This window comes from Bactrocera dorsalis, chromosome 3 (genome assembly GCF_023373825.1).
Source record: "Bactrocera dorsalis isolate Fly_Bdor chromosome 3, ASM2337382v1, whole genome shotgun sequence".
Lineage (NCBI taxonomy): Eukaryota > Metazoa > Arthropoda > Insecta > Diptera > Tephritidae > Bactrocera > Bactrocera dorsalis.
The window spans coordinates 5,749,813-5,765,618 of record NC_064305.1 but is presented as its reverse complement, the minus strand read 5'-3'; the positions used below and the strand labels follow the sequence as shown (position 1 = coordinate 5,765,618).

The 15,806-nt window shown below is 36.5% G+C and overlaps 2 protein-coding genes across 3 annotated transcripts in view; one reads left to right on the top strand and one right to left on the bottom strand.

Annotated features, from left to right (window-relative positions):
* Positions 1–15,487, bottom strand: part of LOC105228417 (protein goliath) — a 111,565-nt gene extending 96,078 nt beyond the window's left edge. The window contains exons 1-2 of one of the 2 annotated variants that reach the window (XM_049453605.1): positions 15,113–15,487; positions 12,475–12,805 (exon numbers count right to left, since the gene is read on the bottom strand). The gene's annotated coding sequence lies outside the window, so the exon portion shown is untranslated. The remainder of the gene's footprint in view (positions 1–12,474; positions 12,806–15,112) is intronic. The other variant, XM_049453607.1, reaches the window with a different exon arrangement.
* On the top strand, positions 244–8,540 carry LOC125777110 (uncharacterized). Its single transcript, XM_049451070.1, has 3 exons — positions 244–1,513; positions 1,639–3,579; positions 8,416–8,540. The coding sequence occupies exons 1-3, from the start codon at positions 244–246 to the stop codon at positions 8,538–8,540; spliced, it is 3,336 nt and encodes a 1,111-aa protein (XP_049307027.1).
* Positions 15,488–15,806: the final 319 nt, after the last annotated feature.

The following is a 15,806-nucleotide window of genomic DNA, read 5'->3' as shown; positions in this document are numbered from 1 at the left end:
GTCAGCCACGATGTGAATCAGGAACCAGCCCCTTCGGGCCCTGGTCAGGAAGTGTACATTGGGCGCAGAACTAGTAGACTGCGTTGCTCCGGGCGAGCGCCGGTTCGTCCGAGTTTACCGGAACCGGTAAAGCGTAGGACAGGCCTCAGGGAACTGGGGTAGGGGCATAGCCCCCGAGGGTATACCCGTTCCTGTCTATTTCGGCCCGCCCCCCTGCACACGATGCGCTGGTTAAACTGATAAATGGAGACAATAAATGAAAAAACACAAAACAACAACAATAGCAGCAACAAGTTTAGCGGTGTCATAAGCCAACTTACGATGACAGGAGTAGATCCCTTTAAAAAAGCCTCGCGTTTGGCTAGATCGCCCGTGAAGGTGCTCTCCGCACAAAGACCAGTGAGGTCGAAATCGTCACCTCCAACGCTTCAGGAGAACACCCCGATACTGGAAGAAGCAGAGTCGAAACGTGATCATATGTGTGAACTGGGAGATATGATAAAAAAGCTAAAGGATATGATGCATCCGCCACAGCGCACTATCAACAATCCCATTAGGGAACTGCTTGGCGAAATAGTGAAGCTCTACACCCGTGCACAAGATGACCATAATAGACAACGGGAAGCCAACTTAGCAAGAAGAGTAGTTATGGAGCAGACGACTGCTGAAGTCACACCAAAGAGACCACGTGACACGCAGACAAAGCGACGAACCCCTCCAAAAAGGACTAAAACGACGCATGACGGACCATTTGTGAAAGCAGTAGAAAGAAATCTCGGGGGAGGAGAAAAGGACGCGACAAGGGAAGATACCTGGATCACGATACCAAGTAAATCCCACAAAAATAAAAGCAAGAAGAAGGAAAACGCCGTACCACGCCCTCGACCAGAAGCAATTGTTATCGCAAAAACTGGTGATATGTCTTACGCAGACATACTTCGGGCGGTTAAGCAGAATGAAAATCTGCAAGTGCTTGGGGAAAATGTCTCGCGAATTAAAAAGACAGCTAAAGGTGAGATACTGTTGGAGCTAAAGAAAGCGCAGACAGGAAGTACTAAGGAATATAGAGACGAGATAGTGAAGATACTAGGAGATCAGGCACAAATAAGATCGCTAACGCAGGAAATTACAGTGGAAGTGCGAGACTTGGACGATATCACGACGAAAGAGGATATAGCACAGGCAATTCGTACAGAATTTGAAGAGCTGCGTCTATTTAGTGTAGAGTGCATTAAAAACATCAGACCAGCATATGCAGGCACGCAAAAAGCTATCATAAGCCTTCAGGCACAGGAAGCAAAGCACTTACTGGCAGCACAAAAGATAAAAATCGGCTGGACAATCTGCAGAATTAGGGAAAAAGCGCAGCTGAAGAAATGTTTCAGATGCTTAGAGTATGGACATGTGGCGAAAGCATGCAGCAACCCAGAAGACAGGAGCAAGTGCTGTATTAAATGCGGAGAGGAGGGTCATTTCGCCAAAGATTGTGTTAACAATCCTTCCTGCAAGGCATGTAAACACAGTGGAAGGCCAAACATAGACCATCAGATAGGAAGCCGGAGATGCCCCATATATACAGCAGCGCTCAAAAAACCTAAAAGATGAAAATATTACAAATAAACCTGAACCACTGCGAAGCGGCCCAGGATCTCTTGACGCAAAACATATACGAAAATGAAATAGACGTTGCATTAATCTGTGAACAGTATAAAAATAAAGACTCTGACAAGTGGATTTCCGACACCACAAAAAAGGTTGCAATATGGGCATGCGGAGATAAGATGATGCAAGACATACCACTAATTGACAAGGCATACTATACAAGAGCCAAAATATGGGGAATTTATTTCTACAGCTGCTATATACCGCCAAGTATACCACATGCTGAATATGAAAAAATACTTGACGACTTGGTAAAGGATGCGATGACAACTACACCTAATATAATTGCAGGTGACTTTAATGCCTGGGCGCTAGAATGGGGCAGCAAAAATACAAATCTGAGAGGTAGCGCATTACTTAAAGCATTTAGTGTTCTAGACGTAGTACTGCTTAACACAGGAAGACAAAACACCTTCGAGAAGAATGGGCGTGGCTCTATTATAGATATATCTTTTGCCAACAGGGTACTATATCGATATATAGACTGGCGGATATGCGACATGTATACCCAAAGTGACCATTTAGCTATAATGTTAAGTATCAGCAAGAGTGTGCAACAGCGAAATGTTTGCCACCAAAAGGTGCAGTCCAAGGGGTGGAGAATTGAAACCCTAGATGAGGAGCTTTATAAGTTAATGCTGGATGAAAACTTAAACGTAAACGAATGTGATGACATAGACCAGCAGGCTAAATTAATGGTACAACACATTAGCAAAGCCTGTGATGCCGCTATGAATAAAAAGAGGACAGCCGCACAGAGAAAGCCTGCTTACTGGTGGAATCGAGAAATCGAATCTCTGAGAAGTGAAAGTCACAAAGCGAGGCGCCGTTTTCAACGAAACATAGGCAGCTTAAATTGTGACAGCCTGCGAGAAGCATTTAAAAAGAAACGCAACGACCTAAAAAAGGCGATTAAAAAGAGCAAAATGACATGTTTCAAAGAATTATGCGAAAAAGTGGACGAAAATCCGTGGGGAGCAGCGTATAAGATTGTAATGTCAAGGATTAAAGGTGGCAAATGTCAAGCGCCTACATGCCCTTCATTACTCAAAAATGTGGTAGAAACCCTGTTCCCACAACAAAATCAAGAAGAAGGAAACTATTATCGCGAAGAAGCCGCAGATGTGCCAGAAATCACCGAGCAGGAAGTTGTTCAAGCTGCTGAGCGCTTTAAAAATAGCAAAGCACCAGGATTGGATGGTATTCCGAATAGGGCTCTTAAAATTGCCATCAGCTACCATCCACAGCCATTTTCGGATTTATACACGCGTAGCCTTCGTGAAGGAGTGTTTCCAAAAATCTGGAAAGTTCAACGGCTGGTGCTACTACAGAAGCCAAACAAACCGGCAGGAGAACCAAGTTCCTATCGACCGCTCTGTATGATCGATACAATGGGCAAAATCCTAGAGCGGATAATCTGTACCCGTCTAGAAAATCATTTAGAAGGAGATGGTGGTCTCTCTGATAACCAATATGGTTTTCGTAAAAGGCGCTCAACTCTTGATGCTATCAAGAAAGTTGCTGGTATAGCAGAAAAGGCTATTGAAGGAGACAGGTGGATGTACGGGAACAAAGAATACTGTGCGGTCGTCACATTTGATGTGAGAAACGCCTTTAACTCGGCCCATTGGCCCCATATAATGCGTGCATTAGTGCTTAAAAAAACTCCGAGCTATTTGTTGTACGTCATACAAAGTTATCTGGCCGATAGGATCCTGCTCTATGACACTGACGAAGGACCAAAAAAGTATAGGGTAACGGGTGGTGTGCCGCAAGGATCTGTGCTTGGCCCACTCCTGTGGAATGCACTATATGATGAAATATTGCGCCTCCCTCTGCCGAAAGAAGTGCAAATAATTGGATACGCAGATGATATTGCTGTGACAATAGTAGCTAAGGAGCTCCATCAAATACAAAGTATTTGTAGTGATACTGTCCTGAGGATAAAACAGTGGCTAACGAGTGCAAAACTCGAACTTGCCGGCCACAAAACGGAAGCAGTTCTTATAACTAGCAGGAAAAAACTGGAAACTATTTCGCTTAACATAGACGGGCACAACATTACAACACAATCCGCCGTGAAATACCTTGGTGTAACGATTGATGCGAGGCTCAACTACAAAATGCATGTTGAAAAAGCGTGTGAAAAAGCGGCGCGTGTAAACATGGCCTTATCAAGGATAATGGCAAACATTGGAGGACCGAAACAGAGCAGGAGAGCTCTTCTGGCCAAGGTAAGCCAATCAATTATAATGTATGCGGCGCCTGTATGGGGGCCGGCATTAATACATAAGACGTATGCTGGGGTGGCACAATCGGTGTTCCGGTTGAGCGCTATCAGAATAGTCAGTGCGTTTCGCACGGTTTCCAAGGAAGCTGTCGGGGTTCTAGCAGGAATTATGCCTCCAGACATAATGGCTCTCGAACTTAAGCGAATCTATGATAAAAGTAAAAGCGCAGGCCGGAAACTAACGGGAGCAGAGCGTAGAGTAGAACGGCAAGCCAGCTTAGACGAATGGCAAACACGCTGGGATACATCAAACAAGGGGAGATGGACATACCGCTTAATCGGTAACATACAAGTATGGATGGAACGAAAACACGGGGAGGTAGATCATTACATGACGCAGTTCTTAACAGGGCATGGATGCTTCAGGGAGTACTTACATAAGTACGGCCACGAGGAAGGAGTAGCTTGCTCGTTCTGTGGTAGCAACAGCGAGAACGCAGAACACATATTTTTCCACTGTCGGAAATATACAAAGGAGCGACTATCTTTGGAAAAGGAAGTATCCAACCGAATAACACCAGATAATATAGTGAACTATATGTTGCACTCGAGGAATGTGTGGGATTTAGTGAAGAAGATGGCAGCCAGGATTCTCCATGACCTGAGAAGAGCAGAACATCAAAGAAGGAGCGAATCTAGAGCAGCGAATATCGCTGTAACGACGTGAGCCCATAGGCTAAGCTTGCCCTGCGATGAAATGCCTAACGGCGGTCCCACAGGGCCTCAGTAAAGCTAAAGGAGACGGAGTTAGGGTTTAGTACGTAGGCGTACCGTTTCGCAAGTCCAGAACAGTAGGTAATACTGACTGGGCGTGGTCCCGAATGAGGTGCACCTTTAGCGAGCAGTACGAATCGTGCATACTGCTAGTAAAGTAGCAGTATCTATGTAAGATTCCCCCTCCGGCACAAAAAAAAAAAAAAAAAAAAAAAAAAAAAAACACTTGTCTATCGATAGTTGACACACAGTCAATTCGGCTGGTACTGACCAGTTTATTGACTTTCTAGCTGACTAGCTTGTTGGTGATTGACCGGCCTGGCCCGGCTAATCAATTGATAGCGCCGCAGAGCGCATCGCATACGCTGAAACGTATGGTTGAACTGGCAATTACTTCACATGCCTTTGTATGTATGTAAGTAGGTCTGTCAATAGCAGCAGAGGCCCAGCTCAAGCGCATAAATTTTTACAAAGCCAAGAAAAAAGCATTAATACCCTGCTAAGGGGCATATTTTATAGCATAAGAGGGTATAAAAAATTTTTTTTTTGATTTTCATCAGTCGGCTTGTATGGCAGCTATATGCTATAGTGATGCGATCGGAACTACATGTGTGGACATTGTAGTGACGCTTCAGATAAAAAAGAATAAAAAAGTTTTTTATATAAGAATTTGATGCTGATTGGTCAGTTTGTATGGTAGCTATTAGCTATAGCCCAATCTAAACAATTTCTTCGGAGATTGTAATATTGCCTTAGAAAATACCTTTTGCCAAATTTCGTGAAGATATCTCGTCAAATACAAAAGTTTTTCATACAAGTACTTTATGACGATCGTTCAGTTTGTATGGCAGCTATACGTTATACTTAACCGATATCGACGATTCGGAAAAATAAGCAGTTTCTTGGTAAGAAAACGGCATCTGCATGATTTCAAGTCGATATCCCAAAAACTGAAGGATTAATTCGCATATACATCCATAGACGAACAGAGAGATTGACATGGCTAAATCGTCTCTTCAAGCTGATCACTTACATATGTACTCACTTATATATATACTTATTGTACTTTATAGAGCATCCGATGTTTCCTTTTGGGGTTTAAAAACATTGTGGCGAACTTAATATATCCTATTCAGGGTATAAAAAGCTTATATATAAATCTATGTATGTAAATACGTGCATACCTAGCAGCTGATCAAAATGGAACCGGACTGGTACATTTAATCTAAGCATGTGAAACCGCATCATTCAATAATTTTTTTTTCTATATTAATACATTTATTTTCTCAGTCCGGTTCAATTTTGATCAGTTGGTGTGTAAGTAAAACCTTAGCAGCTCATATTCTAGCAGCGCATCCAGCAACTTTGTGGCGCACTATCAGCAGCTTGTCTTAAAATTTATAATTATCAGTAGCTTAGCTTTTGCTGATTTGCAATAAATACGCGAAAAGTGGTTTATTTATATTTTTCATGCCTGTAAATTGCTTTTGCTTTGCTCGCACATACCGGTGTATATACATATGTATGTGTGTGTTTATTATTTATGCATGACGATGTTTAGAATAGTGTCAAAGTGTCGTTAATATAATTTGATTATTATTAATTTGCTAATTAATTTTTCATGATTTGTTTGCCATAATGTGACTAATTGACAGGCTTGTGACTGTGCGGGATTAAATTTTGCATAAATAGTTGGTACATAGTATATTAATGTACATATGAATGTATGTTTTTGAGTTTTAAGTCAAAGCTTTGATAAGTGTGGGGAAAATTGTTAATTTATAATAACCTTCAAATTGAGCGTGTTAATTTATTTAGTAGCTAAGGCTTTTTATTTGATTTTATATTTGGAAGGAAGCTTATGCATGGTAAGTAGTACATATTGTCACCAAAAATACAAAATTACGTTACATCCCTTTTCATAGTTTAAAGGTGAAGGAAAAACGATATAATAAAAATCACTCATGTTGAAATGAAATTTGAGTTTTGGTTATAAAATAGTTATATATTGGTTATAAAGTGGTTATATATTGGTTATAAAATAGTTATATATTGGTTACAAAGTGGTTATATATTGGTTAAAAAATAGTTATATATTGGTTATAAAATGGTTATATATTGGTCATAAAATAGTTATATACTGGGTATAGCAGAAGCCTATTCTATTTTATTTTTGCAAAAGTAAATTCCAAATTAATTTCATATGTATATTTGCCAACTATTTTCAAAACCACCAAGGACCTTCATGCTGCGTAACCAAGAACCTTTCAACGACACATAATTTCATCTCCAAGGCGTTTTTTCACCCACATATGCACAAAAATAACAAAAATAGCAACAAGTAGTAAATGTTGTAGAAAATTAAGCACTCATAACGTTGAGACGAATAAAACACAGAATAATCATAGCGCGCCGCAACGGTAATTAAAAGCAAATTAAAGCTGGTTTTTACGTTTGACGAGCAGCTCAAGCAGAAAATGTCATTACGAGCACAAATAAATTTCAAGCTGAGCAGCACTGAGCAATGATAAGCTGATGAGCAGAAATTATATATTATTATCACACACATATACATACATACATACATACATACATACAAATGTACATTTTCTATAAACTAACTAAGAGATATCTGTGTCTGGGCAAGTAAAACGCCTTGCAAAAACAAACTTGCTGCTGAGTTATTTGTGGCACGACGACGGCCGCCCGTCGCTGCTAGGCAGCGCAGTGTCTTTGTTTGTCGTGGGTGTGTGTGCGGTTGTAAGCGCAAAGCATTTTTGCATTAAATATTTATGTAAGATAAATGCTTAGCAAATACCAGCCATTTGCACATTTACATTTTGCTTCACTTTGTTAGTTGCCAACGCGCTGCTTGTTGTCATAATTTTTGCTACATTGTGTGCGTATGTGTGTGTTATGTGTATAAATGTTTCATAGTTGATTGCATGCTTATAAATGTTGGACGAAAAATAGCAGTAACATTAAATATCGCATGCCAACTAGATATTCTAACGAACAGAAAAGGTTCAATGCACTCACACGGTTAGAATAATATAAAAATACATACATACATATATACAAATATACATACATATGAAACAAAAAAAGGTTTAAAGGATATTTAACTTGATTTTGATTGGTCACTTTGTATGGCAGCTATATGCTATAGTGGTCCGATCTGAACAATTTCTTCGGCGATTATAGCCTTGTTTTAGATAATAGTTGATGCTGAATTTTTTGAAGATATCTCGTCAAATGAAAAAGTTCTCCATATAAGCTCTTGATTCTAATCACTCAGTTTGTATGTCAGCTATATGCTATAGTAGTCCGATCTGAACAATTTCTTTGGAAATTGTAATATTTGCTTAAATAATAATCCGTGCCAAATTTCATGTCAATATCTCGTAAAAGGAAAAAGTTTCTCATAGAAGGGCTTGGCTATAATCACTCAGTTTGTATGACAGCTATATGCTATAGTGATCCGATCTGAACAATTTCTTCGGAGATTGTAATATTTCTTGAAAAAAAATCTCTGCCAAATTTCGTGTAAATATCTCCTAAAATAAAAAAATTTCCCATAGGAGTACTTGATTCCAATCGTTCAGTTTGGCAACTATACGTTATATTGATTTGACCTAAATTCTTCAGAGTTTGTAACCTTGCCTTGAAGAATAATATGTGTCAAATTTCGTAAAGATATCTTTACTTATAAAAATTCATTAATTTCAGTGTCTGCATTTTTCTTACAGGGCTGGTGTATAAACAACAGCTGTATGAAGGTTTCTATGTAAGACAGGGTTCCTCTACAAAAATAGCAGATAAAAGCACTTCACACCAACAACATTTGCAACAACAAGCCACAAATTTGCTTTAATGTTTTGAGTACATATATTATAAGTAATATATGTATGTTAATCACAGCTTGCATCCACTTACGCACATATCTATGTAAATAAATAATCACAGCCGCTTTGTTTATTGCTTTAGCCCACTTTTCGGCGTTTCAGCAGCCGCCACCACACCGTTTAATGTGTTTTCATGCATTTATTACAGCATTTTGTATATTTTCTTATTTCACTAGCGTCACAATGTACTTTGTTCAATGAGTTTTCAAAATATTATCAATACTCAAACATATTGCAGGCAAATTTGTTTGTTAGAAAACCTGTGAGCACTTTTCGGTATTTGGCGGAAGAGCGCGTCAGCGCATTGTTGCGAGAGGCCAGAGGTTGCTGTGGCGTTCTTCTCATTTTTGTAGTAATTACGAGAAATAATTCGATATACTTTCAGAAATAAAATAATATTTAAGAAAAAAAAAATATTTGTTATGAAAAAATTGGTTTCAAATTTTTTGGAAGCAATTCAATTAAAGACTCCGAAAATATTAATATTCAACAATTCAAAATGGGATTAAAGAGAAGATACTGAAACGAGAGTAAAAGAGTGTTGCCAACTGTTTTAATTATAAAAATTATAGCTGACGGAAATTCTATGTGGAATACTAAAATATGAAATTTCCCAAAAAAATTCTTATAATCAAATGTTTACTATTGCCAGCTTAAAAGGTTATATCCCTGCTTTTTTGGCATTTTTTTAAGAGACATTTTTTTAAATAAATTAAAGAGTACATTTAGAGAATTTCTTCTGCTTTGCCACTACAACCGTGGGTCGGTTTGAGCCGAGAGCATAAAACTTCGCCAGTTGCATCTATCCCTTGAAACAGGCGTACGAAAATCCACCTACCGAAAGTCAATGAAAAGGGTTCAGAGGCTCGGTGCGCTGTGCTTAACGGGAGCTTTAAGAACAACTCCGACGGCGGCTCTTGAACTGGTACTAAACCTACCACCTGTAGACCTCTTTGCTGAAAACTTCGACATTGGCAAGACTACACTGTAAGCATCTGGTATCCCCACGGTATAATACACTGCCGAAGGTATGGATAGTGAGGCCGCTGCGTCTGTTAAAATTTGCGTCAAGCGCAGGCAGCCTAAATCATGACTACTTCCCTTAGACCTAGGAACTGAACTCCATCTGGTATCGCAGAGGATCAAAACTGGTCTATGCCTGGCTTATTGGCCTACCAATTTAACCTAACCTATTCTTTGAGAGCTCACGTCAGTTGTACATCCCACTGCAGACAGGTCCCTGTATGCTGTATTTCCAATGGTTACACGGTCGCCCTTACTATTTATAGGACTTAGAATACTTTATTAATCGGCTTTTCAATTTGACAAAAAAAATTTGGATTCCCTTGATTCCGTAGTCGATCGGCAGAAGTACATGCTTTTGAAAATAGTTGTTTGGTGGTAAGCAAGAAAATTTTAATTTTTCACAAAATTACGGCTCCTCGAAAAATTTAGTTTTTTGTGAAAAAATTCACACTTCAGAGTGGCTTAGAAAAACCCAAATTTTTATTAAAATTCTATTTCTTCTTTCAAAACCTGTAAAATTTATATTAAAAGGGGTTCAATAGGTTCAAGGGTTTAAAAAAATTGATTTTCTTCATTATCTTATTAAATTCTACAACACCTCTAGAATATTGTCCTAAATTTTCAAGTCGATCCGAGTAATAGTTTCGGAGACACAGTCTTCAGAACTTGTGCGTCCTCTCTAAACGCGTTTTTCTCGAAACTGTGATTTTGAAGTTGGTTAGCAAGATTTCTCGAGAACTACATGAAGATTTTCATAACGTCTCTGAAAACAAGGTTTCTAGAGAAACGCGAGAGCCGATATAAAGGGTGATTTTTTAAGAGCTTGATAACTTTTTTTTAAAAAAAAAACGCATAAAATTTGCAAAATCTCATTGGTTCTTTATTTGAAACGTTAGATTGGTTCATGACATTTACTTTTTGAAGATAATTTCATTTAAATGTTGACCGCGGCTGCGTCTTAGGTGGTCCATTCGGAAAGTCCAATTTTGGGCAACTTTTTCGAGCATTTCGGCCGGAATAGCCCGAATTTCTTCGGAAATGTTGTCTTCCAAAGCTGGAATAGTTGCTGGCTTATTTCTGTAGACTTTAGACTTGACGTAGCCCCACAAAAAATAGTCTAAAGGCGTTAAATCGCATGATCTTGGTGGCCAACTTACGGGTCCATTTCTTGAGATGAATTGTTGTCCGAAGTTTTCCCTCAAAATGGCCATAGAATCGCGAGCTGTGTGGCATGTAGCGCCATCTTGTTGAAACCACATGTCAACCAAGTTCAGTTCTTCCATTTTTGGCAACAAAAAGTTTGTTAGCATCGAACGATAGCGATCGCCATTCACCGTAACGTTGCGTCCAACAGCATCTTTGAAAAAATACGGTCCAATGATTCCACCAGCGTACAAACCACACCAAACAGTGCATTTTTCGGGATGCATGGGCAGTTCTTGAACGGCTTCTGGTTGCTCTTCACCCCAAATGCGGCAATTTTGCTTATTTACGTAGCCATTCAACCAGAAATGAGCCTCATCGCTGAACAAAATTTGTCCGAAAAAAAAAAAAAAAACCGAACACTGATTTTGGTAATAAAATTCAATGATTTGCAAGCGTTGCTCGTTAGTAAGTCTATTCATGATGAAATGTCAAAGCATACTGAGCATCTTTCTCTTTGACACCATGTCTGAAATCCCACGTGATCCGTCAAATACTAATGCATGAAAATCCTAACCTCAAAAAAATCACCCGTTACTAATTTTATGGATTTTTATGGTTCAACTTCAGATTTTCGAAAAATATTCTCAAATTCCATAAATTGAAAAAAAAATTTATTGAAATTTGTAGAAATGAATTTATATCACACTCTTTCCCATTAGAATATGTTTTTCAAACAGCTGGCAACACTGTTAAGTAGAAATCACCAATAAACAGCCGCAAAAGCAACGCATGCGCCAAACCACAAAACCGACATCAATAAACGCTAAGTAGAGCAAGCCATTTATTGGCAAAACTGAGAGTAAAATAGAAGAGCAATAGAGAGAGAGTAGCGAGCATGCTAATCATGTAATCAAAAGTATTTTGGGGACAAACGAACAACTAGCCAGAGCACAGGTACACACATGTGCACATATGTACATACATACGTTTGTATGTATGGTATGTGTTGGCACGCGAGAGGCACGTGAGCGTACAAACAAGCGCAGAGTTGGGCATTATATGCAAATACAGCTACACATACATACATACGCACATGCATACAGCAATCATATGGCCAAATGGTAGCAACACTGCTGCTATTGTTACAACATATTTGTTGTTGTCGACAGCATATTTGTTGCTTGCGACAAGTATTTTTGTTGAGCAAAGTCTTGTAAGAGCAGGCCATCAAGTGTAAGAAAATGGCTACAGGAAAGGACAGCGTAAAGGAAGAGAACGAAATTGAGCAATGTTGAGGATAATGGTTGGTGGCAAACAACAACAATGTGGCGCACACATATGTATATATAAATACAAGCATACATACAAACGTTTCATTGATTGTGCCAAATTGCGAATTGTTGTTGCTTTTCTATGCTTCTGCTTGTTGCTGTTGTTTTTGCTATGGTAATCGTGAATGTTATTGCTCGAGAACCGTTAGAGGCACACTTGCGTGCATACATAGCATTGGTGTCAAGGAATTCCACGCTCACAACTTCCTGTTTTAACTCAATACATACATACATACATACTTACATATGTATACATACACACATTGAGACACATTTATGCACCTTTCACTTTGCTCTCACCTTCTAAATGTTATAAAATCACTTGATTTACTCTTCTATCAATTTTTTTCTTGTTTCTGTTTTTGTATTTTTAGCATCGCTCAGTAAGCGCTTAACTCACCTTGAATACAGCAGCCGCAAGGTGTTAGGCCTTTTACAGTTGTTCAAATTTTATTTTTTATTTTATTTTAGTAATTTTCTCTTTTTTTTCTAAAATTTTTTAGTATTTTTACAGAAATTTTTATATATTTTTTTAAATTTTTTTTTGTATTTTTTTATTGACTTGCACTTTCGACTCCACACAGCTCGCACTGAATTATTGGAATTGATTTAATTGGTTGTATCTTGTTATTATTGATTTTTCCGAAAGCAACAAAATAAATTTTGGTTAACAGCTTTGAAATGGCACAGTGTGTGTTTCTCGTTTTGGCGCACGCAGTTGCTTTTTCGCACTACAAAAAAAAAAACAATAAAAATTAATTATTTTCGTTTTTGGCAATTTTGGTTATGTTTTTGCTTTGGCACTTGTTTCAAGTGCTGTAGTTGGTTTTTGTTGTTTTTTTTATTATTTATTTGTCACTGTTTCGCTTGTAACAGCTGCGTAATCAAGTGATATGGCAATGTTTATTTATTATCTGTTAGATGTTTGTACAACACAAGTGACAAGCTATTTATTGCCTTTTTTCGTTTTTTTGTTATTGTTGTACAGGTATCCCTCGAATAGCACGGTACTTGAGTTGCACGAAATCTCGAATAGCACGGTTAAAAATTGCGACAACCCTCGAATAACACGGGGTTCGAATTACACGAAGCCGCGAAAATTCCTTTTAAAAATTGAAATTTAAGGATCCTCTACCTCTTCAAGGAAAAACAAATCAATCTTTCGAGAGTGACAGTGGTTGAACATATGTAATTTAAAAATTATGGCGTTTATAAAGTTTTATTTTTAAATTTCAAATAACACGATTTCGAATAACACGGAACCAATTAACCGTGTTATTCGAGGGATACCTGTATTAAACAGCAGGAGAAAAAGTGGTTTAAATAAAATGAAATACAAAATTACAGTGTGCCAATTTTAGTCTTATTTATCTGACCTGTTTAGTAGACTAAATTGAAAATTTTGACCTCAAAATTAAATTTTTTTGCTCAAGTGAATTTAGTGCGTTTTTGACGTTAAAAAAATTAAAAAAAATTATTATGGTAGTATAAATTGTTCAAATCGGAACGCTATAGCATATAGCTGCCATATAAACTGACCGTGAAAAGGGCCGGAAAAAGATATTTTTATAATCTTTTATGCTATAAAAATGTATTTAAGAAGGTTTTTTTTTATTTTTGATTAATTTCAATAAAACTGATGGCCTAGCTATGCTTTCGTAAGAAATTTTTTAGCACTTAACTTTTGGAAATTTGTTTTCAATACCTTTTTTATTGTTCGCAAAATACAAAAAAAAATAGTCTTTGATTAGGTTTTTATCACATTTTAACTTCTATTTGTTGGAATAAAATTATATAATTTATGTATTAATTTCATTTGATGTTTATTAATTAATTATTTAATAATTAATTTTAATTAATTAATTTAATTTTTTATTTTTTTTTTATTAATTTAGAAGTAAGTTTTAGTCATCCAAATTGTGATTTTTAGTTAATTTTTCCCCAATAAGAAATATCAATATTCGAAAAAAATGAATTTTCTTAAGCTTTTTTTTATTGACATATCAACTTTATTTGTTAGAAAAACTTTTATATGATTTTATTTACTACTAATTAATTTTCTGAAATTTTCTTATTATTTTAACTTTACTTTTTTCAAATGTTTTTATTATTTATTATTTTTTTGCCAATGTGAAATATTTAAAAAAAAATTTATACAAAAACATGTTAACTCTACCAGTTATATATAATTTTTTTTTAATTTTTAATGTTTTAAGAGCTTTTTCTTATATTAACTTTCAGAATTTACATTTCATGTATCATCATTTTTATATTTATTAACATTAATTGAAAATTTAAATCGTCAATATTTTTTAATATTAATTTGTAAATATTTTTTTTAAATTTGGAATTTAAATATTTTTTTTAATACAAAATTTTTAAATATTTTTATTGAAAATTTAAATTTTAAATTCAAAAATATTCAAATTAAATTATTAAATTTTAAATGTTTTTTGATCTAAACTTCAAAATGTAAATATTTTTAAATTTTAAATATTTTGAATTGAAAATTCAAATTGTAAATATCTTTAAATTTAAGTTTTTAATATTTTTGAATTTGGATTTTTTTTTTTTTACTTGAAAACTAAAATTTTAAACATTTTTTTATTGAAAATTTAAATTTAAATTTAAATTAAAAAATTTGTCTATATTATATTTAAAATTTAAATATTTTTTTGTTATTGAAAATTCAAATTTTACATATTTTTTATATATTTTTTTGATATTATTTCTATTTTCAAAAATTTCACACAAATATATTTCGAAACATCAAAAACCTAAAAATACAATTTTCGCAAACTATTTTAATTTTAATAAACACCAACAACACTTTTTGGCACACAAATCGAATATATAGTATATGTTTTTAATCAAACAATTTACAAATATTTCAATAACTTAATGAATGCCTATTCAAATACACACGATTCGTTTTTAGCATAATTTACATTTGCCAAACAAATACTTCAAAACAATATTCACTCCTTAGTTTTGTTTCTGTTTTTATATTAGAAAAATAGCGCACTATTTTGCTTTACCTTTCCACTCGCACTTCTCCCCAAAATTATCGCACGTAAATTAATTCAATTTTTTATTTCGAATTGTTTTCTTTTTTTCCTCGTTTTCGTATTTATTTAATTTGTATTAATTCTAATGTGCTATGTGCCTCACACACACACACACATACGCGCGTGCACATCCAATTAGAATCACAACAAAAATACACAATAAATTACAACACACAATTTTTTTTTTTTTGGTGTAAAATCGTCCGCGACCACGTTAAGTGTGAACCACCAACCAACTCGTTGTAGATACGAAAAGCAACTGATTGTAGTGACTTGGTGCCTGGCTCGGCGCTACTTCACTGCCTGGCTAGCTGGCTAACTGGCGGTCTTCTACCGTACATTCATTCATTCGCACGAGCGTTTGCACTCTCAACAACTCAACAGCAAAATCAACACTCGTTGGTGAATGTAGTATTTGCATTTCGCGGCGACGACCGAATAGCTGAACAACCGAAGTGCTGAGTAGCAGCTGCTTTGCGCTGCGCCGCTTAGCGTGCCCCAACTATGTGGGGCTCGCTTACATTAGGAGCAGCGCACAGTTGCATGGCGCTGTGATTGCATGTTGCGCGGCGGCAGCGCAGTCACTCTCACTGGCTCTGCCGACGTTACTGCCGCGGTTGCCGGTGCCAATATGCTGTTGGTGTATTGTTGAAACTGCTTCCCA

What these genes read in the sequence shown, in the direction of transcription:
- LOC125777110 (XM_049451070.1), top strand. Translation starts at nt 244, where the DNA reads ATGGAGACAATAAATGAAAAAACACAAAACAACAACAATAGCAGCAAC. An exon ending in CAATCCTTCCTGCAAGGCAT is followed by an intron (nt 1,514 to 1,638) that starts GTAAACACAGTG and finishes ACCACTGCGAAG; the next exon opens with CGGCCCAGGATCTCTTGACG. An exon ending in GGAGCTCCATCAAATACAAA is followed by an intron (nt 3,580 to 8,415) that starts GTATTTGTAGTG and finishes TTTTTCTTACAG; the next exon opens with GGCTGGTGTATAAACAACAG.